Below are 22,461 nucleotides of genomic sequence, written 5' to 3' on the forward strand. Positions count from 1 at the left end.
TGCTGTATTCAAGGGCACAATTTAAACAACTTTGAACTCTAATTATCTTTATAGTTCTTGCATGACAATGTCATTGTAGTTGGGTCTCCACCCAGAAATTCTAAGGCAACAAATTTATAAAATTCTCTATATATCCAATCAAAATTTGTATCAGTTTTACTTTATGAGACAAGCAGCTTCATGGATTTATAAAGCATTGAAACGACACTCATCCCAAATAATAGCCTATCTCCATTTTCATGTATAAGAGCTCAGCACTTCCCCCAGAAATAAGCTGACATCACCTTGGTTAAAGATCCAGAAGAAAATATAGCTTATGGTGAATTCTTAGACAACTTTTGCAAACATAGGCAGCATCTTGGCATCTTAAAAAATGATAAAGCTTTCTGTAAAATATTCAAATACACTAGACTTTTTTTTTTTTTTTTTTTTTTTTTTTGTTGAGACAGAGTCTCGCTTTGTCGCCCAGACTGGAGTGCAGTGGCCGGATCTCAGCTCACTGCAAGCTCCGCCTCCCGGGTTCATGCCATTCTCCTGCCTCAGCCTCCCGAGTAGCTGGGACTACAGACGCCCGCCACCTCGCCCGGCTAGGTTTTTGTATTTTTTAGTAGAGACGGGGTTTCACCGTGTTAGCCAGGATGGTCTCGATCTCCTGACCTTGTGATCCGCCCGTCTCGGCCTCCCAAAGTGCTGGGATTACAGGCTTGAGCCACCGCGCCCGGCCCGACTTCTTTTAATGTCTTAAAGCTTGTTAGTAGAGAGGAAAAAACAACTCTTCTATCACTTTGGAAAATACCAGCTCTCAGATCTTCTTTATAAACAGTTGTTATGTATCTTAGGAAACCAGAGACTTGGAATATTATTTCTTTATAGTTGAGTTTTAGATTATAAATCCAAAATCCTTTACGAATGAGGATTTTCCCCTCAAATGCTTGGTGTAACATTCCATAAGGAAAGAATTATGTGCCCTTTTTTAAATGAAGAGAGATGCAGAACAATGAACAATCTGTTTCATGAACACAAGGTTATATACTATGCTTAACTAACCACTGCACCAGTTGCACAGTACTGCTTCTCTTTCTAACTGCTGCACTCACTCCACTGGTGAAGAGATAGACAAGCTTCATCAAATTTGTTGATTCCCAGTGTACTCAATTTACAGCTTAAAGAACATCATATTGTGGCTATTAAGTTATTTTTAATGTAGTCTTGTCTTTCTCTATGGTCAAGTGTCTCTTTCTTACAAAGGGGACAAGAAAGGGCTGATTAAAATTCTTGCCTGGTTCATCTACCTGTACAGGTTGGCAAAGAACAATTTATAGTAGAAGGATGACAAAGACACCTATCTGGTTAAAAATAACATAAAATGTTTACTTTCGAAATGGCTGGTTTTGAATATTTTGCAGGGCAATAGCTGATAATATGAAAATAATAGTAAACTGGGAAAGTGGTAACTCGCAAAAGTTTTAAAACTCTTACGGAGAGACCCACATGCTCAACTCTTGACATTTAGTATTTTCTCTGCGAATCCTTGATTTCTTATCATCATCAGACCAAGACAAACATTTTGTTCTCTGGATTATTTTTGATAAATTTTTCAAAGGATCTTTCTTTTGCTACCCTGTTAGGTAACCTTGTACCTAATCACAGCTAAGAGTCTCAGGTAATGCCAACTTCATAAGAAGTAAGTGGGGAGACCAACAGAAGGTGGTTAAACTCTCCAGATTCCAATAAAGTCATTGCATCCCTTGGTGATAATATCAGAAGATCTTTAGCTGTGTTAGTGTCTCTGTGAGGGTTTCCTATGATATAACGTTATAGGAAATGAGCTATGTGGTTGGAGGCAAATTTGGTCACAGAGGTATCTGAGGCACTGAGTTACAGCAATGTAAACATCAAACCAGTATAAATACTCCGGAAATGGTTTCTATATCAGAAAGGAGCTTCATGTACATTTTCAACATTTCTCCTAAATACAGTATGTTTTACTAAAGCATTGGGAGATACTTAGTAACAGGACATATCTTAGCTAAAAATACATGCTGTTGTGGGGTAAGTTAGGGGATTTGGAAATCTTTAAAGTAGTCTGTATAGTTTATGGCACCAGATCAATTTGAAATTGTAAAATGAATTATACAGAACTATTAATCCTGAAATAATGAGAGAAAGAATTTCTAATGATGATTACATAGAATCTGGGGTCAGGTGTCAAACTTTATGGATAAATTGTTTTTTAGATCAAGCATTTATTTATAAGTAGAACAATATTTTAAATCAATTTTGTCACTTCTCATTCCTTTTGAAATTATTACCCAATAATTTTTACTTTTACAGGAATACCCCTGTAATTATAGGTATCATCAGCCTCTGCTTCATACTACAGCTATCAAATAATGATCTTAAAACAGACCCTGAAAAAACACTCATTAAATAACTGACAGTGACAGAATCTTGGCATAAGTAAATCAATCATATAACTGAAAATGAATAGAAACAAAAAGATATATCAAAACAGAATACTTCTAGAGTTTTATAAAGGCTTCACATTCCTGATTAAGGAAATGCAGGGGACATTACAATTTGAATCCAAAGAAAAAATTGATATAATGACCACAAAAGTTCACCAAAATTTGCCACAGCAGTGGCAATATAACTTGTTCCTGCTCACTTTCCTCCCAGAAGAAACATCTTAAATGTTAGCTTACAGTTTTCTATCTTCATGGCACAGGCACTGAGATAATGAAGAGCATCCCAGAGGAAACAACATGGGAGGGAATACCCAGCCACGATCCATCTTAGAACCTGTTGCGATGCTGCAGAAATCAGAGGAGCTGCCCAATTAATGCTGAGAATTTCATTGGGGACTAACAGCATGAAAGCTTTCAAATTATTAATAATTTGATTCATGGCACATTTATGGGTCTAGTCCATCCTAAGAACACTATAAAGAGACATTTCCTTGTATCTGTCTGTGTTTTTGAAACTGAATCAATACCAGATAGAAGTTGGTAGAGGGAAGCTGAATGATGGAATGGGATTTTTAGGGTCTTCAATGTGTATAACTTCACAAAAAATATGCACAGAGTATGAAAAAAGTAGGTTTGATGGGGAAAAAATTATAGGACAAGGAAACAGCCTGTAAAAAAATTGTATGCTCATAATTTAAAAAATGAAAATATATTGTCTTTCTTATTGGTAAAATTGACTGAAATAAATAATATTTTGATAGGAATGGCTTGTGTTTATCAGAAACTAAGATCAAAAATTAATGTAATGTTAGTTTAGACACAAGGACAGAATAGGCCAATGAAAAATGATTTCGTTATTATTTTTTAGAAAGAAAAGGAAGCTTTACATTTAAAAAAAATACTGGCCAGTTTTTTGGTGATATAAGATATAGGTCCTTCCTCACCCAACCCCCCAAATACAGCTCAACTATAGGTGTTTTGCCTTCGGCAAAATAAAATCTATTGTAATATAGAATGAGGTATTATCAATTTTTATGTGATTAATGACATGAAAATTCAGAGTGACCACAGAATTGATCCATAATTGTTCCAAAGTTACTGATCAACAAAGTAACACACCTGCAATTCTGCAGCTGATTCAAAGTCAGGAATGGGTGGGATTTGGAGGGAAGAAATATGATTTAGAGTTTCCAGTGCTTTTGTAAACTAAAAGGAAACCTGCAATAATTGTCACTTTTTGTTTCATATCACCATAAAATATTTATCTAAAAAAAAGTTTTCCTTGACTGCATTTTAAAAGAGATTTAATAAACCGTAACTGTTAATTTCTCCTTGTGACTATTTTATCAACATGTGCTAAGAAAAAACGAAATGTAAAGCTGAACACCAAACCGATTTCTAAAATTTTGTTTGAATTGGAAACCTCTGGAGTTCTCTGAATACCAGCTGATAATGTCAGCTTCTAATTGGCTTGAGTAAAATTTGGCTAAGTAACCCTTCCAGACATCTCTAACAGATACATTGAATTTCAGCTGTACAAATGCCAATTTCTCATACTTTCATTTTTTTCCCAGGGTATTTGTCTTGTACTTTGTCATTTACAGTCCTGTTCTTGTCAATGTGCTATATATTAAGAATATAAAGATGGCATTATGACACTATCTCCTGCATTTTAGCAGAAGTGTGACATTTACCTATTTGTAACCTTATCAGTAATCTATTCATTCTAGTACAGCTTATTGGGTGTACATAGTATGTCATTCTTAATTAGCCAAATAGAATTCTTCATTGTGTATCCATTTTTAGTTAATACGTTTTCCCCAATGCAAATCTAAAAGTATACATCTGATTCAATATAAGAAGTAAACCCAACCTTTTAGAAATTCTTGTTTCTGTGTTCGCCCTTCAGTAGCCCACCCTTTTCTCCAATGTGACAGGTAACTTGTTCTGATTTAAAACTCACTGATATTTCTTCTTGTATGTTGTCTTATATACTCATTTTCTCTATAAGAAAAACAAATTGAGTATCCATGATGATGAGATCACATGTGGGAAATCTTTGATCTTGTTTGAAAGGGTCTCGGGGATAACTAGTCAATTCTTTTGAACACTGTTGACTATTCTGGTTTCTTAAAATAGATTTTCTGGCAGAAAAAGAAAGACATGCCATTGTGCATGGTTTACTCAACGACAACTGTGTGGTTTGTCATTGTTTATAAAAGTAATATTTTGGTGGGGTTCTTGATGTTCAGTTTCTATTTAGAGTCTAGCAGACACATTTCTTCTCTGGTGGCTTTTCCCCATCCAACTTTCCAGAATTTCCACCATTGACAGTATCGGGGATTTGTGTCTTCTCCACACACTGTTCCATTCGCTTCATGATTAAGTCCAAAAGGGTTTCTACAGCTTTCTCCACATTCTGTCCAGTTGCTGCACTTGTTTCAAAATATGGTATGCTAGCATAGAAAGGATGACAAATATTTTTGAAAGGAAGAAATCAGAACAGATACAGCAAGATGTACAAGTGAATCACACATGCAAAAACGGCTGGCTGAGAGATTGTGAAATAATTATGGTTTTGCTGGCTAAGTTGGAAAGCATCCTTGTTTTTTCCTCAGTGAGTAAAAATTGGTGAGCTGCTCTTTATTATGATAATAACCAGTTTTACGGGCAAGGAAATTGACACAAGAAGTAGTCAGGAAGTTGAAGCCAAGGCATTATCACTGCTTAAAAAATTAGGAGGGGAAAAATACCCCCTGATCAATAAAACTACTGACCAACATTACTATTAAAATACTGCTTCCCTTACACTCAATTATCTAGAAATCTGCTTTAAAAATAGGTATGCATTGAATAAGGATATTCATGTGAATACAGTCAATGTTTATTTGGATTTAAAAGTTTCAAGAAGACATGTAAATTGTACAGCTTTCAGAGAGAATTCTTCCATAAAAAATGGCAGATATGATAAAGCTACTTTAAATTTAAAAAATAATGACAGATTCTGCTGCGGAAGTCAATTTACAATTACATGGGGTGCTGTTTCTGGTTTTTTTTTTTTTTTTTTTTTTTTTTTTTTTTTTTTTTTAAGCTGCCATTCAAGCTCAGCTGGGATAAAGACCACATTTTCATGCCCATGTCAGGGATTATTCCTTAGAGTTTTACATCTATTGATTGAGAGGCAGAAGAATACAGTGTTTAAGAGCATGAGCTTCGATCTCAGACTGCCTGGATTGAGTTTAAGTTCTGCCTCTGCATTAACTCACTGCATGGGGTGGCCTTCCATCAGTTACTTAATCTCTCTGTGACTCAATTCTTATATATAAAATGGGATAACTCTAGCTATGATGGGTCAAAATGAGTTAATGTCTAGGAACTGTTGGTAGCACATTATAGGTATACAGTAAGTGTTAGGTGCTCTTATTATTAAGTAATTCATTAATACATCACACATATCTTGCTGAATGATTGTTTTAATCCAGGTGCTGTTCTTGGTTAAGGGGATTTCTTCTAATATCAATCTAATGTCTCTGCTCCATTTGTTGAAAAGCAGTGTGCGAAGTCACATGCCATCTCAGTGTAACTGACTTACCCATATTTGTCAGCCAGCTCCCGAGCTTGCCGTTCATTGACTTCCCTCTGGTCTGGTAGGTCTGCTTTGTTGCCAATTAATACTATATCTGGATTTTCACAATAAGCATTTGCTTGCAGTTGGCCTTGCAAAGAAAGCAGATGGAACCAGCAAGTTATTGATAAATAAGTGATGTGAAATGACTGCTCATATTCCAGATTCCTGATCTAATTGTTCATCTCCAGTGTGGTTGCTCACTAGTTATATTAGCCAAGTTACTTCCTCTTCCCAGTCACAATGTGCTTATCTATTAAATGGAGATAAGATCCTACAAATTGCAGATTATGAAGGGGACTAATAATATATATGAAACACCTGTATTAATACCCAACATTTAGTAAATGTTAGGTGCTTTTATTATTAAGTAATTCATTAAAACATCACATGTGTTCCTTTAGAAGATCTTTTTAATCCATGTGCTGTTCTTGCTTAAGGAGATTTCTTCCAATAATATATATGAAGCACCTGTGTCAATACCAAACATTTAGTAAATGTTAGGTGCTTTTATTATTAAGTAATTCATTAAAACATCACATATATTCCTCTGGAAGATCTTTTCAATCCGTGTGCTATTCTTGGTTAAGGGGATTTCTTCTAATAATATATACCAAGTTGCTAGCACATAGTAAGTATTCAGTAAATATGGAATACATCTGGGAGATGCTCTCTGAAATGGCCATAACCACTTCACACCATTTGTTCCTGAAATATAGGTGGAGGTAAATAGAACATGATTTTTAAGTGGATAAATTTGCTTTTTCCTTTAGGAAGTTGCTACCTTTCCTTTCCCTAATCTTTGAAGTGATGATTTATAGTGTGGAACATTTTTTAATCACTACAAATTCATGTAGAAACAATTTTAAGACAAGTAACTTGTTTTTCTCTTTTCTCCAAAAACATTATGTGTTGGGGGGAGGGGTGAGGAGAGAGAGAGAGAGAAAAGAAGGAAGGAAGGAAGGAAGGAAGGAAGGAAGGAAGGAAGGAAGGAAGGAAGGGAGGGAGGGAGGGAGGGAGGGAGGGAGGGAGGAAGGAAGGGAGGAAGGGAGGAGGGAGGAAAGAGGGAGGGAGGGAGGGAGGGAGGGAAGGAACTTTAGTGAAGTTAAAGATGTGCTGAGATTCACTTCAATATGAGCAATGGGAAAACCAGAGACCACATACAGGGAAGCAATGGAGGGAGAAAGGGAGGGAAGGGTGGGGAGGGGAGGGAAGGGCAGGTCAGGGAAGGAAGTGAATAGTAAGAAAAAAAAAGGAAAAAATATAAGAAACCTGTCAAGCTGTGTTTTCGAGGTTACAGAGGCTGCTCTAATGTCTATCATAAGGCAAGCTGTGTGCTACCTTGCCGAGACCAAAGGAAGAAGACAAAGAAAGGCTTACTCTGTAACACCAATCACTTGGGTGTTAAAATTAAAGTGTTATTAGGCATGACAATTAATTATCTTAAATCCCAGCAATATCCTTCTGGAGATGTTTAAAAACAAGGGAGACTCTCATCTGCCTTGAAAAAGGATAAACAAACCATTCTCTGAAAGAATTTAATAAGCTTATTATCTCCTTGTCTCCTCAGAATCTAATGCTACCACCAAAATTTTAACGAAATACAGTATTAAATGGAAATAAAGGACAGATCCTAAGATAAACATTCGTTTGGAGAGGCAATTATGAAAGTCAGAATTTGTTTCCCCATTGGTTACAAGGTTATTGAACCCACACTGAGAGTGGTTCTATATAATTATTATATAGAATAGTGAATTATATACAAAATATATTATCAATTTTGCATAATATGTAGTGATAAGAAATGTATCTATTTTGAGCATCTACTCTGTGCCAGGCACTCACCCAGGTGTGGCATATTGCATTGAAATAAAATGGAAAAGTCTGCACTTTCATAAGAGCTTACATTCTAGTAGTAGAAAGCGTCAAAAACACAAGTAAGCCAAAAATACATCACATCATGTCAGGTGATGGCTGGGACTGAATGAACTCTAAAACGTGTTGAGGGGATATAGAGTGATGAGTACTATTTCTGATGGGGTGGTCAGTCAAGAGACAAATAAAATTTGGGTAAAACTTGGAGTGTAGAAATGGTATGGTTTGGAGCCATGTCTCACGTTGAAATGTAATCCCCATTGTTCGAGGTGGGGCCTAGTGGGAGGCAACTGGATCGTTGGGGAGGATTTCTCATAAATGGTCTAGCACCATCCCCTGGTGCTGTTCTCATGATAGTGAGTTCTCATGAGGTCTGGTTATTTAGAAGTGTGTGGCACATCCCCTTTTGCTCACTTGGTGCTCCTGCCATGTCAGATGTGACTGCTTCCCCTTCAGCTTCCATCATGATTGTAAGTTTCCTGAGGCCTCCCCAGAAGCCAAGTAGATGCCAGCAACATGCCTCCCATACAGCCTGCAGAACTGTGAGCCAGTTCAACCTCTTTTCTTTATAAATTACCCAGTCTCAGGAATTTCTTTACAGCAAGGCAAGAATGAACTAACACAAAAAGTAAACCAAAAAATACATAACACATTATCAGGTGATGGCCATGAGCTATAAAGTGTGTTGAGGCGATACAGAGTGATGAGTACCATTTTAGATGGGGTGGTCAGTCAAGAAATAAATAAGGTTTGGCCAGAACTTGAAGTGAATGAAGAAACTAGCACAGGGCTATAAATGGGAGAAGAGGAAACAAGATAAAGAGAATGGCAGGCTTTTCATATTAGGAATAGCATGGGACCCAATTTGGCTGAAGTCTAGTGAGCTTGGCCCGAGTAAGAGGGAACTAGGGAGGAAGCCCAGACATCATCACAGTGACCTTGCAGGTAAGTGAAGGACTCTGGATTTTATTCCAGGTAAGATGGAAAGTTACAGAAGGACTTTGAGCAGGAGAAAAACATGATCTAGTTTTTAAAAAATACAACTCTAGCTACAGATGGCCCAGACAAATCTGGAAATAAGAGCAGCCCCATAGGACGACTCAGCTGTCCTGCTACTTGTATATCCTGCTAGGATCAAAATTCTTATTTGTAATAAAAAATGCAAATGAAATATGCCCTTTATTACTACATCAAGTAAAACATAAAGGAAAATTCCAATACTTCTCTCCTGTGTTGATGTATGTCAATATGACTTTAGTAATTTATTAGGCAACATTTCAATTTGTATTATATCGAAGTTTCCACGGAGGCTGGAGATTTGTCTTTACACGGTTTCCTCACATTTGAACCATTTTTTAAAAATAAAATTCCCAAGCAGCTGACTGACCAACACACGTGCTGTGCCTCGCCTTATCATTATGCGACTGGTCTGCTCTGGTTTCATGCCTAATTAACCCACTAGTGTTTAACACACCTTAAGTGCCAGTGTCCCCTCAGAAAATACTGCCAATTTTCCCTGTGATCTCTCCAGGTCAAATGTAGTAGCTCACTTAGGTTTAAGAAGTCCTTCAAGATTTACTGGAAAAGTGGAATTAATGGCCTTTCAATGACAATAATAAAGATCTTAAATACAAGTGGTGATAAAGCAACATACACTTCCTCTAAAAATATCAAAGGAAAATACAATTCCAAGCTACCTAGGGTGGTCCACATAAAGGCTACCACTTTGAAGGTGACGCAGTGACACAGGCAACACTAAACTCATGACTTTGAAAGTTCATCTGCGGTACCCAATCTGGTTTCATCTTGTAAGACCAACAAGCACCTAGGGCAGTTGGGTCCCAAAGCGGCCAATGCACATTACTCAGTCCCACTTACTCATCCAGTTTCTGACGTTTAAGAAGCTCTGTTGACTGGTGAGGTCAAACATTAATAAGAAGCCCATGGCGTCTCTGAAAAATGCAGTGGTGAGACTCCGGAACCTGCCGAGGAAACACAGTGGGTAGTTCTGAAAGTTAGTCCACATAACTTTGACAACAACACGAACAACAGCTTCCCTTTCAGGCATGAATTCTCCGTGGCTAGCCCTTATGGAATATCCTAGGGGAATGGGAATGTGGGCAGAGAGACTGCTGAAGAACGAAGGGAGAAGATTTGGTTGTACATTTTTTTCTAAGACCACTTCCTGCCTTTCTGATCTCACAGCACTTTATACACACAGTTTGTAACATTCAATCACGGATTTGCTTACACAGCTTCTTGGAATCTTTTCGGCTCGTGGGCATTTTGTGGTCCACAATTAAAACGTAAAGCACTTTAGAGTGGGGACTTTAACTTATACTTTCCATCTTTCTTTTCTGTGCCCAGAAGAAAGCTTGGCACACAGTAGCCTGAAAATGAATGCCTGTGATGATATGAAGGAAACTGCAACTTGTTAGCTACAGGAACTGGAATTCTTTTGTAAGGAAAAATATTGATGACAAAACTCTTTTTAAAAAGCACTGTTTGGGGATAAAACTGAGCTTCAGGTTGGCATCTAGGATTCACGAGGAAAAGGAAGATGATTGAGGGACGGAGTGGATGTCAGGACAGAAAAGAGACATAGTCGTTGGTGAAAGGAGGAAAGAACTCTCATTTTTAATCAGGATTTTGGAGAATTTGCTCTTTCGTGTGCAATGCAGTTTTTCCCTGCCTGGTCAGCTTTCCATGCCCCCACTCCCGTCCCCAGTCACCATCAACCATCTTTAGTGAAGTTAAAGATGTGCTGAGATTCACTTCAATATGAGCAATGGGTAAAACCAGAGACCACATACAGGGACCAGAGAAGGTTTTGAATTTGGCAATGGGATTTTAGAAAGGCACACAACTTTGAACTAGAGATATGCTTCCTATCCTAAATGTTCTTCTAATTTTTGGTCTCCTATTTTAGCTAATTTGTAGATCCTTTGTGTTGATTTCCTCCGAGGTCTACTGTTGACCCCTCTCACTCTACATACATTGACTGGAAAATCTTATCCCCTTCCCTGGCTCACTTGTAGCCTGTATGTTGAGAAGCCCAAAATTAGAGATCTAGAGGTTTCCTGCCTTTCACATTAGATGCCTAATTACTTGTTGGATATTTCCACCTGGAGGAAACTCAGGCACCTCCAACTTCATACATCCAAAACCAAACTGGCCACCCTTCCTAATTTCTTTTTCCATTTATACATCACCATCCTTCTGGTTGCCACGATGTCTGGTTGTCACCTGATGTCTACAGTTAACACATATCTTTTGACCTGCTCATTTCTGTCCATCTACTCTACCACTGCTCTACATTCAAACCCATTCTGTCTCACCTGGACAACTTCAACAGCTTTCTCATTAGGCTTCCTGTGTCCAGTTTTGTTTGGGACCCTACTCCTATCACCATTCCATTTCTTCCCATAGATTATATCAATGCTCTACTAATGACATTTTTAATGATTAGACATCGCTTGTAAGCTAATGCACAAACTCCTTACAAAGCTGGCAAGGCTCTGCAGGAAGTGATCTTTGTTCATCTATCCAGCTTCATCCCTTTGACTACCCACAGACATGCTGACCTTTTAGTTCTTAGAAATTTCACTCTGCTCCCCTGGGCTTTCACATATGCTGGTCTTTCTGTGGGTTACCTTGTCTTAGTGCTTCCTTTTCTTCCTACCACTTTGTTGAGCCTGGATTGTACTCACTCATACATTGTGCATGAGTACATAGATAATGGTATCAGAGGAAATATCACTTTCCCAAGGGGCCTTCCCAACACTGCATGTGGGCTATGCGCTCCCCCTGGTGGGCCTGCCTATGTCTTTGTTTTCCTGTTACTTTCCTAAGGCTCCATTGCAATTGCTTGTTCATCCAAATTCTTTCCTAGACTGTAAGCTCCATCAGTAAGGGAGCTGTGTTTCTAACTTGCTATCCATCGTATTTTCATGGCTCAGAACATGGTATTTGCTCACTAAATATTTGTGAAGTTAAACAGTGCAAGAGAAAGAAAGAAACAGTAAAATATATGCAATTATTAAATATGTAAATGACTGCAACAGAGAATGATACTTTTCATATGAAAAGATGGGAGAAGAGATATTTTCACTGCTATTTATTTCCAAAGTAGGATTTGTTTGTAGGGCATCATCATGATCTAAAAATGTAGAGCAGAAATACCAAAAAAATTTATTCAATTTTTTCTTGTGGATTTGTTTCTACCATTCCTTGGAATCCCACAGAGATTATAGTGCATTGATTGAATAGTTATCCCTCTTTGGAGACTAGCTGTACCCACAAAATTGTCTCCTACTCGACCATAATTGTGTCATGCCAGGAAAACTGCTCTTTGTTCTCTCCTTAAGTGTGTGTGTCTCATTTGAGGACAAGACTTTGTGTTATTTCCTCTCATTGCCCAGAGCATATGACAAAGTTACTGAAAAACGTGCTTGCCATAGTGATCTGATTGGGGCAAACAATTTCTCCTCCACAGCAGCATGGATAGGACATGCTTATTTCAGAGGAGTAACAGACATCCTGCTCTATTCTGTCCAGTATCTTTGATATCCCCCATTTCCCCCACGAGGAGACTAGTAATTCCTTTCCAGCCTCCCCCACCCATCTCATTCTGTCTATTGAGTCAGCAGGGTGGAGGAACCAGTGAAACCATGTTCCAAAGAGTTAAAGAAACCAATGACGACAGGAATTGAGTTTGCAGGATGGCAGATAAAGAAGGAAGTAACTTGCTGAAACACTGACACTCCCTCTGCTTATGAGATAAGTGAACTGGCTGAAATCGACTAGAACTGATATGGCCGACTGGAATCTGTACAGAACGAGCTTGCTAATGTCACAGCCTGAATTTCTACCACATGTTTCATACTAACTCCCCTTGAATTTCCACACGTGACCCCTGAGATAGAATGCAGAGATAAGTGCCCATGTCCAAGGACTTTCCAGCCCTCCCCTTTCCTTCCACGAATCACCTGTTAATCTCAGAACCCATTCCTTCCCCAACCTTTTCTAATAAAAATACTCTTCAAAAAGCCAGAACAAAAAGACAGATTTGAGCTTGACCCTCCTGTCTCCCTGCAAGTCGATTTGCAATAAAACCTTTCCTTTTCTCAAAATTCAGTGTCACAGTATTGGCTTCCAGCACGTTGAGTGGTGACCCCCTTTTGCTCCAGAACACTAGGATCACAGAAGAAACAGACCCCAATGCCACATTATCACTCTTCCCCCTCACTGGGAATGAAGTCTGTGCCCTGTATCCTTTAAGTTTCCATAAGGGCCATGCGTTTTCTCTTCCTTCCCATGATGTGACTTCTATCAATACCCATTATCTTTCATGGATTGCACAGCCAGATGTCCTTAGGCACGGGGCTGAGGTGTGAGGCTTTGTTTATCTTGCTTAGCTACACCTTATATATACACAGAATGCAAAATTCTCAGGGGATGAATAACCTAAGTGTTCCAAAGGCTGCCCTGAGTATTCCCCATTTCCCCCCTAGAGCAGCTGCCTTCAGGGGACAGACAGAGAAGGCTGCCATCATGCAAGGCTGACATATCATGTGCGAGGACATATGGGAACCACATTTTCTCATATTACTTCAAAAATGAATTAAAGTGCTCTATAAAACATACATCTTTGTGACAACAAAACTGACATATGAACAGAGATTCTTGTGAGGAATGGCTTCAGAGGAACCAGCAGTGTTGAAGGGTGTGTGTAAATGGAATTCACAGTCAAAAAAGCTAACAGAGAGGGCCCAGCACCTCTCCTGGCGTTTACACTCACTGAAAGCGAGAACGCTTTGGATGCATTTCAAAGACGGAAGTGTTTACAAGCAGAAGCATTCTAAGACATACGATGCAGGATTTGGAGGTATGTGCCTTCTAAATATCCTCTCTGCCAATTTTTTGCCACTTTTAATTTAATCTAATATTGAAAAGATTCATTAGCTTGGGGTCTTTTGCACTTTGAAATCTTGGATCTTTTTTTTTTTTTTTTCCCATCTGACAATAGAATAGTACCTCCAGCTCTAAGGAATTAACACTACCGAGTATTAGCTTGGACACTGTACCAGAGACAATGTGAAAAGCCAGACAAGATCTCCACACCTGTAAAGATGACAATTTCATTGGGGTGAGAAGGCTCCAAGTGAATCAGTGAACAACAGTTAAAGACAGAAATAGAATGTTCACTTTATGACAAGGTGGCATATAATTATTTTAGACCTTAAGGGTGAAAGAACTGGTGTCTGCAGTAGTTCAGAGGAAAAGTGAGTTTGTTTCAGCTGGGATGTTCAGACAGGCTTCATAGAGGGGAGGAAATATGAGCTGGGCCTGGTACAAGGAGAGGATCAGAAAAAGTGGGAAAAGAGTAAAATATTCTAGCTGGAGGGCAATTGTTTATGATCAAAGTCTGAAAGGACAAAGCCAGTCGCACAGCATGGGACAAAGAGGCTGTGTTGAAATAACAGAAAGAGACAAGGAAGATCTTAACACCCTTTTTTCAACTCCCTCTTCAAGTAGCACTTATAATGGCGTTAATTTCCCATCTTCATTCAACTAAATTCCAGAGAACCTTTTTTTCTTCTAAAAAGTGCAAAGACAGTGCAGAGCAAGAATCTTCAGAGAGATTTTTGAAAGTCTGATTTTTGAAATTCGTACCAACTGCACATGGCTACTGTGATTAATTAATTACAAATCATTTATTTTTATTTCTGGATACAAATGTCTATTTTGAAACCAGGAGAAGAGTTGCATATTATTTCTTTTTCAAATTCACATACAGCATTCATTTTAAAGTAAGTTTTTCTAAGCTACAAATAAAGCAATTTACTATTACCGCTCTTGTCCCGCAGTGTCCCAAAGCTGAAGATGCACTTTAAATGCTTTCCCTGAAGATCCATTTGGTCCTTGTGCATTATAAACCTTAAAGACACAATGTTCATTAGTTGAGGTTGCTTTGGATTTTGTCAATACTCAAATTCTCTGGGTTCACTCAGCATGTTTTTTCTCAATTACTATAATCAAAGTTCATAGTGCAGAATAAATATTTGCTCTATATTTTTTTTTTCCAGAATTATCACATGTACTCTCACTTTTAAATGTCAAGTGCAAGTATGATTTTCAACACAGTTTAGGCATATTGCAAACTTAAATTAGACACCTTCTGTCATTTCCTCATGAGGCAGCAAACATCAGATTTAGGACCCAAGTTCTAGGTTCAAACACAAACTCTTCATTTAACCTCTTTGAGTCTTATTTTCTTATCTCTAAAATTGAGATCCATAACCCCTTCCTGCTTTACAGAGTTACTTCAAACTGCAAACTTCAGTGAAATCACAGATGTTAAAGCATTTTTTTAAAAACAGTAAAGTGCTTTACAAATACCCGAATATCTTTTGCTGTAAAATGGACTTTCAAAATGACTTAGCCATGAAATATGCACAGGATTTCTCAATAAGTTGACACAGGACATTTCAAGCCTTTCTTCACTAGTCATTTAGTCAAAGGCTCTTTTTAGGTAAGTTTAACTTTTTAAAAAAATTCTGGCCTTTTTATTGTTTAAGCAAAGCCTAAAATACTTAATATTTACTCAGTTTCCTTAAGTATAGTTTAGTGAATATGTTTTAAAGGAAAATTTCTGCAAGGACATATACCCAGACACTGGAAAGGAGAGAAGGCAGAAAAACCCTGAATGGGTTGTCAGGGAGTTTGCTAAGCCTACACAACCATGTATTGACTTTCAGATCAGGTCCAGCACAATATAAGAAACCATGATTCAACTTCCCAGGCAATGGCTTCCAATTACCATTTCTTTTGTTTTCTTTCCCAATTCTCAAGGAATGAGTGGATTTGTGACATCAGCTGGAAGCCACAGCCATCTTGGCAATCAAGGATACCCAGGGTGGCAGTAAATCTGGCTGAGCTTCTGTGCCTATGCTACACATCTCACATGTCACAATATCCTTATTCCTGTCAATAGTGTCTAGCATAGGAGAAGGAAGTGGTTGTGATTCTCACTTAAACTCTCTTATCTTGGAAAATAGCATGATTGGTGTCTCACATTCTGTTCATAAGAAGCCAGTGATTGATGGCTGAGTCTACACATAAATAAAAATGCAGCAAGAACTTAGAAAAAGCTCATGTTCCAGATATTTGCCAATCATACTTTTAACTTCTTTCTTAAGAGTGGGGAAATGATCACTTGCTCTTATTGAGGACTTTAACTCAGGTCAGAGTTAATGTTTTTAGATTCTAATAATTCAAGTTTTGAAAGATTTCTTAAGAATTTGTGGAAAACACACTACACAAATCAGTAAAATATTGATTTGGATTGCCTTGTATACTTTGGGAGACAAGAGAGTGCCATTTAATACTTTTCTAGGAAAATGTTATTTATATTTGAAAAGCAGCAAATAATATTCTAAAATAAATTAAAATGACAGGTTATGAATCTCATGTGACAAAAGAGACTCCAGTGCAATAAACATAGCTTCTTCATTCTTATTTTATATAGGGGGATGAGTGACAAGGTTAGCAGTACGATTAAAAACTCACCACACGTTTTTCCCGAAAGTCTATTCCTACTGTAGTGATGAATTTGGGATTGAATTTATTGTCTGTGTATCTATAAAGAAATGTTGTCTTCCCCACCCCTGAATCTCCGAGGGCCAGGAGTTTGATCAGATAATCATAGTCTCCATCGGTCATAGTGATGGTCTTGGTCGGTCTGTATAGGAGAGGGAAAACAAGTATGTTTTGATTAAAGTTGATTTTCATTTGCTTTATATCAAAATACAACATAAATTTAATTTTCAGGGTTAAAAAGTCGAATACTTCTGCCATATTCAAAATTAACTTGATCAAAGCAGCTTTAGGGGTGAAGGCACATCTAGTATTTTACTCAGTACAAATATTTTTACATCATATCACCTCGTATGGAAAAATATGCAAAATATCAGTTGCCACAGTGTATTAGTCTGTTCTCATGCTGCTGTAACGAACTGCCTGAGACTGGGTAGTTTATAAAGGAAAGAGGTTTGACTCACAGTTCAACATGGCTGGCGAGGCCTCAAGAAACTTACAATCATGGCAGAAGGAGTCTCTTCACAGGGTAGCAGGAGAGAGAATGAGAGCTGAGCAAAGGGGGAAGCCCCTTATAAAACCATCGGATCTTGTGAGATCTCACTATCATGAAAATAACATGAGCAGCATAAGGGTAACTGCCCCCATAATTAAATTACCTCCCACTGGGTCCCTCCCATGAAACATGGAGATTATGGTTACTACAATTCAAGATGACATTTGGGTAGGGACACAGCCAAACCATATCACACAGCAATAGTAGAACTTAAGGTAAAAAGTCATAGACTTGTGTTTTAAAACCAGTGCATTTGGGATTAGGAGGATGCTATTAGGAAGAGGAGAGAGTCACAGGGAACAGAAAACCCAGTTCAAGATTATGCAGATATCCTACAGAGAGACGTCACTTATAGACAGATAATGGAAGAAAAAAGCAGAGGGATGTGTTTTGCATCTATCCATGCAGGATGAGCCTTCTATATAATCTGTATACAAATGATTCCTTTTTAATTTAAAACATTTAACAACTGACATGACAAGCTTTAATCCTGTACTGGTAACACCGAGAATACCAGGACATGTATTTGACTGACACAATTGCCTACTTGGTGAATTCTCCACTCTTGAGTAGAGCAAAATAATTTACTGCTCAGTACAACTTCCTGAATCATGGGCTATATTAATAGAAATGGGTCATATCTCATGTGAAGGAAGGCCTATGCAGATTTTTCTAGAATGCAAAGGTTTATCTCAGTATTATGTGAGAGGGAGGAAAACTTCCCCACTCCCGAAGATCCAGAAAACACTGTATTCTTTAAGCATTCTGGGATAATTAAAATTAAATTTCAACAACAGCCTATTCTATGGACATGATATGGTTAGAGTTTGTGTCCCTACCCAAATGTCATCCTGAATTGTAATCCCCATAATCCCCACATGTCAAGGGAGAGGCCAGGTGGAGGTAATTGAATCATGGGGGTGGTTTCCGCATGCTGTTCTCATGATAGTGAGTGAGTTCTCACAAGATCTGACGGCTTTATAAGGGGCTCTTCCCACTTTCGCTATCTCTCTCTCTCCTGCTGCCTTGTGAAGAAGATGCCTAGCTTTCTCCTCACCCTCCGCCATGATTGTAAGTTTCCTGAGGACTCCCCCAGCCACACTGAACTGTTAGTCAATTAAACCTCTTTCCTTTATAAATTACCTAGTCTTGGGCAGTTCTTTACAGCAGTATGAAAATGGACTAATACAGGACATATCTAAAATTACTAGATAATTCTAATAAATTTTTATGTGTAAAAAAAATTGGTACATGTACATGTTCAAAAAATTAAAACAATTTTTTTGTTTTTATATTGTTACTTTAGTCACCTATCAAAACTGAAAACTTTTATGTCTTTGGGTAAATAATGATGAAGAATAGAATGAGGTACTCATCAAATAATCTGGTATCATTATATCATTTGGAATATTTGCATTGCTTTACATTATACTTTATTATGAATGTATGTTTCTTTCATGAATTAATGCTTTTTGAGGTAGGATGTTTTTAAAGTTGCAAATTCATACTTTTACTCTAAAGCTTCCCTGCCGTATAACACACTTTCTTCACTAGTAGAGCTCTCTGGATGGATTTTTGCTGACCTTCGGTGTTCTCTTTAAAAAAAAGAGAAAGAAAAATAAAAGATCTAGACAAAGAATAACCATTTCTTAGGAAGAGATCCACAGCACCCATCAAGACCAGTCTTCCTTAATAAAAGGATACATGTCTCAATTATTGCCATGAAGGATACACATGTCTCAATTATTCCAATATAGACATTGGAAAATGTCTATATTGTGTGACTGCATAGAATTGACTGGCATCGACCTTCCCTGGCTTAGGTGATCCTCCCAACTCAACCTTCCTGGTAGCTGGGACTACAAACACATGCCTCCAAACCTGGTTATTTTTGTGCGTATTTTTTGTATAAATGGGGTTTCACCATGTTGCCCAGGCTGGTTTCAAACTCCTGGGCTCAAGTAATCCACCCTCTTCAGCTTCCCAAAGTGCTGGGAAGACATGAGCCACCACACCCAGCCTGGTAAAATATTTTACCAGGACTGTATCATTGAATATGTTGCTGCTCTTATTCTTACTTGCTGCTCTTGGTCAACCCAAATGGGTAGCTAAAGGAGTTTTCTGCTGAAGTGGTATGATTTCCCCCCACACTTAAGGTCTGTTATCACCATCACTCTACCTTTTTCTCTCTTCCCCTAAACTTGCTCATGTAAAACTATTTTGGAGGGTGATAATGTTTGCCATTTCACCAGTAGAACTGGATGAAACTGTTAATTTTCAGAAAAAAAGACAGTGCTGAAATTTATTCTAAGATATTAGTAACTAAAGCCAAGTTCTTCCCTAGGCAAGAGCCTTAATTTTTTGAGCAGAGTTTTTGGGGTGGGGGTGTGAAATTGAAGACACTAGATTCTGTGGCTCCCTGAAAAAATGAAAAGAATGGAGTCAATAAGACACACCTACATACTTTAAAATTTTGCTTACAGTTAACTTTTTTTTTTTTTTTTTGGCAAATGTGTGTGTATGCATGCGTGACAGTCTCAAGAAAGGCTGTCATGAGCAAATCTAGTTAAATGTCTTCAGTACATAGTGTTAGGCCCAAAGATGAAAACTTTAAAAATGGAAGTTCTAGTCTAGCTTCTGACAAGGTATGAATTTACTTAAAAGTGAAATAAGGATGTGAGAAAATACAATGTAATTTTGCAAGATCGAATGATTAATTGATAAATGAGTTAAATCCTGGTTGTGTTTTCAATTCAAACAAAACAGTGTCTTCATGGACTGCAGTGATCCAAGAAGATTGCAGAGGAAGGAAAATTTGCATTTAACCTTATAGCAGGGAGTGGAATTAGACATGAGGAGAGGAGATACAGGACCATGGCATGAGAGATTACTTTCCACTTGTAGAATGAGAACACTACCACTTGCCAACTACATGACCTATCATGTTTTCCTGATTGGCAGGCAGATTGTTCTCCGTTGTTTGCACATAAACCTGCCTGGGGCAATACTGGTGCTACCTCCTAGTCAAAGTCTAATCCAGAGTGAACAATCCAGGCTAACACAAATAGTTCCACTGTGGCCCACACTCCCTCTTTGCTATAAGTGGGTGCTGGACACTTTGTGACATTTAACACAAATTCCACCTGAAATGAATGCAAAGTTTGGCACTGTGGAAAAATCTTTATTTTTCCATAGGCTATTTGACATATTAAGCTAGGTATGAGATAGTTCACTTCTAAGCTTCTTTCAAAAATGAATTTTACTTCTTATTTTTTATATCACTACTCTCCTCTCTCTCTATGTCTACCTCTCTCAACACACACACACACAGACACACACACACACAGTATTTGGCTCAGCTCCTCTTTTTATTATTATGTGATTTTTTTGAATCCTAAAATCATATAGCCTCAACATTCTATTGTTGGTTGTTGGCATGGCAAATACACCATAAAAAAAAGTCTTGGCAAAGTTTCCTAGAACTGGGCTAAAAAAATGATGTGGGAAGGATCAAAAGGCTGACAAGTTTAACCTTTTGTTTATTCCTGCACAGTGGCTGATGGTCTTGCTGGTTCTTGGTTCTGTGGATATAAAAGGGAAGAAAAGGTCAGAAGACTACAGTGTTTCAGGAAATGCATCTCACTCAGTCCTTATCATGGTGTCACAAGCTGTACCACAAGAACCAGGAGGACTTTTAGATACAGAGGAGCACTTCATGGGAAGGCGAGGGGCTGAAAAGAGTAGGGAAAAGAACTGAAATGTATCACACCCATGAGGCTCTGTTTAATGAATAATTGTAAAGGTAAAAAGGAGCCCAAGTAATCAGGTGGTGTAGCCCCTCAATTTTTGGATGAGAAGTCACATGCAGAGAAGGAAAATCCAAGATTATTATTATAATTTGAAATACAAAGTGTGTTAGATAGGAACAAGGTAGGAATATTTTTATTTTATATAGAAAGGGAATTTTATCCTGGATATATGCAGAAACAGAATTTCCATAGCTAGAATATCTCAAACGAAGTTGCCCATGGATTCACTCTTACCCACTCTACCTCTCAGCTCCCCCTATTTTTGTTTAATGTAAGTTCCATTAGCACAGAAACGTGATCTCTTTTGTCTACTGCTGGATTCACAGAGCTCAGCTCAGTGGCTGTCATATAGAAGGAGCTCAATACATATTTGTTGAGTGTATAAATTTATTTAAGCTATCTGCAGCCATGCAAATGTCATGATTAATGAAATTAATCTCATGAGCCATTTGTGGAAGAGGTATGCATCCGAGTGCAAGGACTTGGATTCTCCCTTCTTATCAGTGAGGTGAGTGTTTAGATTAAAGGATCACTGTAGTGCTTTCCAGGTCTGGCTTCCTGAGCTCATTTTTGTTTTTTTTTTCTTTTCTCTTCTTTCTTTCTTTTTTTTTTTTTTAGACAGAATTTCACTCTTGTTGCCCAGGCTGGAGTGCAATGGAGCCATCTCAGCTCACGGCAACCTCCGCCTCCTGGGTTCAAGTGATTCTCCTGTCTCAGCCTCCTGAGTAGCTGGGATTACAGGCATGTACCACCACGCCCAGCTAATTTTGTATTTTTAGTAGAGACGGGGTTTCTCCATGTTAGTCAGGCTGGTCTTGAACTCCCGACCTCAGGCGATCTGCCGGCCTCGGCCTCCCAAAGTGCTGGGATTACAGGCATGAGCCACTGCGCCTGGCCCCTGAGCTCATTTTTCTCTTAAGTTGCACAAGAGTACAAAACCTTCTCAAAATAGAATATTTATATCTTCAGAGGAATAGTTTCAAATAACATGAGAAAAGGCAAAGCACAGAGAAACTGCACTCAAAAGTGAAATTTATGCTGGCAGAGAACACATAAAGCTGTTAATTGAATAGGTCAGGGCTCAGAGAACTGGGATCCTCCGTATAAGCATCAATTTGCCATCTAACATACCCTCATTACTACCTCTTATTTGCATGGCATTTTGCATGGCTCTGAGGATATACTCCTTGCTTGCCAGTGGGGAGCTTGGCAAATGCTACAGTTACATGTTGATGGCTACTCCACATTTGGAATCACCCACACACACTTTGGTGCTCTTTGCTAGTGTACTGGAAAACAATCTCAAGAATGCCTTGACAAACTATGAACCTGTGACTTTAACATATTAAATTAACAGAAACCAACTTAATTTTTTTTTTTTTTTTTTTTTTTGAGACAGAGTCTTTGTGGCCCAGGCTGGAGTGCAGTGGCCCAGACAAGGCTCACTGCAGGCTCCGCCTCCCAGGTTCACGCCATTCTCCTGCCTCAGCCTCCCAAGTAGGTGGGACTACAGGTGCCCGCCACCACGCC

The 22,461-nt window shown here is 38.3% G+C and overlaps 1 protein-coding gene across 2 annotated transcripts in view; it reads right to left on the reverse strand.

Annotated features, from left to right (window-relative positions):
- Positions 1 to 1,347: 1,347 nt before the first annotated feature.
- The window catches only part of RAB27B (RAB27B, member RAS oncogene family), a 64,580-nt gene continuing 43,466 nt past the window's right edge, over positions 1,348 to 22,461 (reverse strand). For both annotated transcript variants that reach the window (XM_001083132.5, XM_077975057.1), the window contains 5 exons: positions 16,540 to 16,711; positions 14,822 to 14,907; positions 9,847 to 9,950; positions 6,061 to 6,184; positions 1,348 to 4,924 (listed from right to left, as the gene is read on the reverse strand). In XM_001083132.5, coding sequence (XP_001083132.1) covers positions 4,735 to 4,924; positions 6,061 to 6,184; positions 9,847 to 9,950; positions 14,822 to 14,907; positions 16,540 to 16,692 — 657 coding nt within the window. In that variant the 5' untranslated portion in view covers positions 16,693 to 16,711 and the 3' untranslated portion in view covers positions 1,348 to 4,734. The remainder of the gene's footprint in view (positions 4,925 to 6,060; positions 6,185 to 9,846; positions 9,951 to 14,821; positions 14,908 to 16,539; positions 16,712 to 22,461) is intronic.

This window comes from Macaca mulatta, chromosome 18, assembly GCF_049350105.2.
Source record: "Macaca mulatta isolate MMU2019108-1 chromosome 18, T2T-MMU8v2.0, whole genome shotgun sequence".
Taxonomy (NCBI): domain Eukaryota; kingdom Metazoa; phylum Chordata; class Mammalia; order Primates; family Cercopithecidae; genus Macaca; species Macaca mulatta.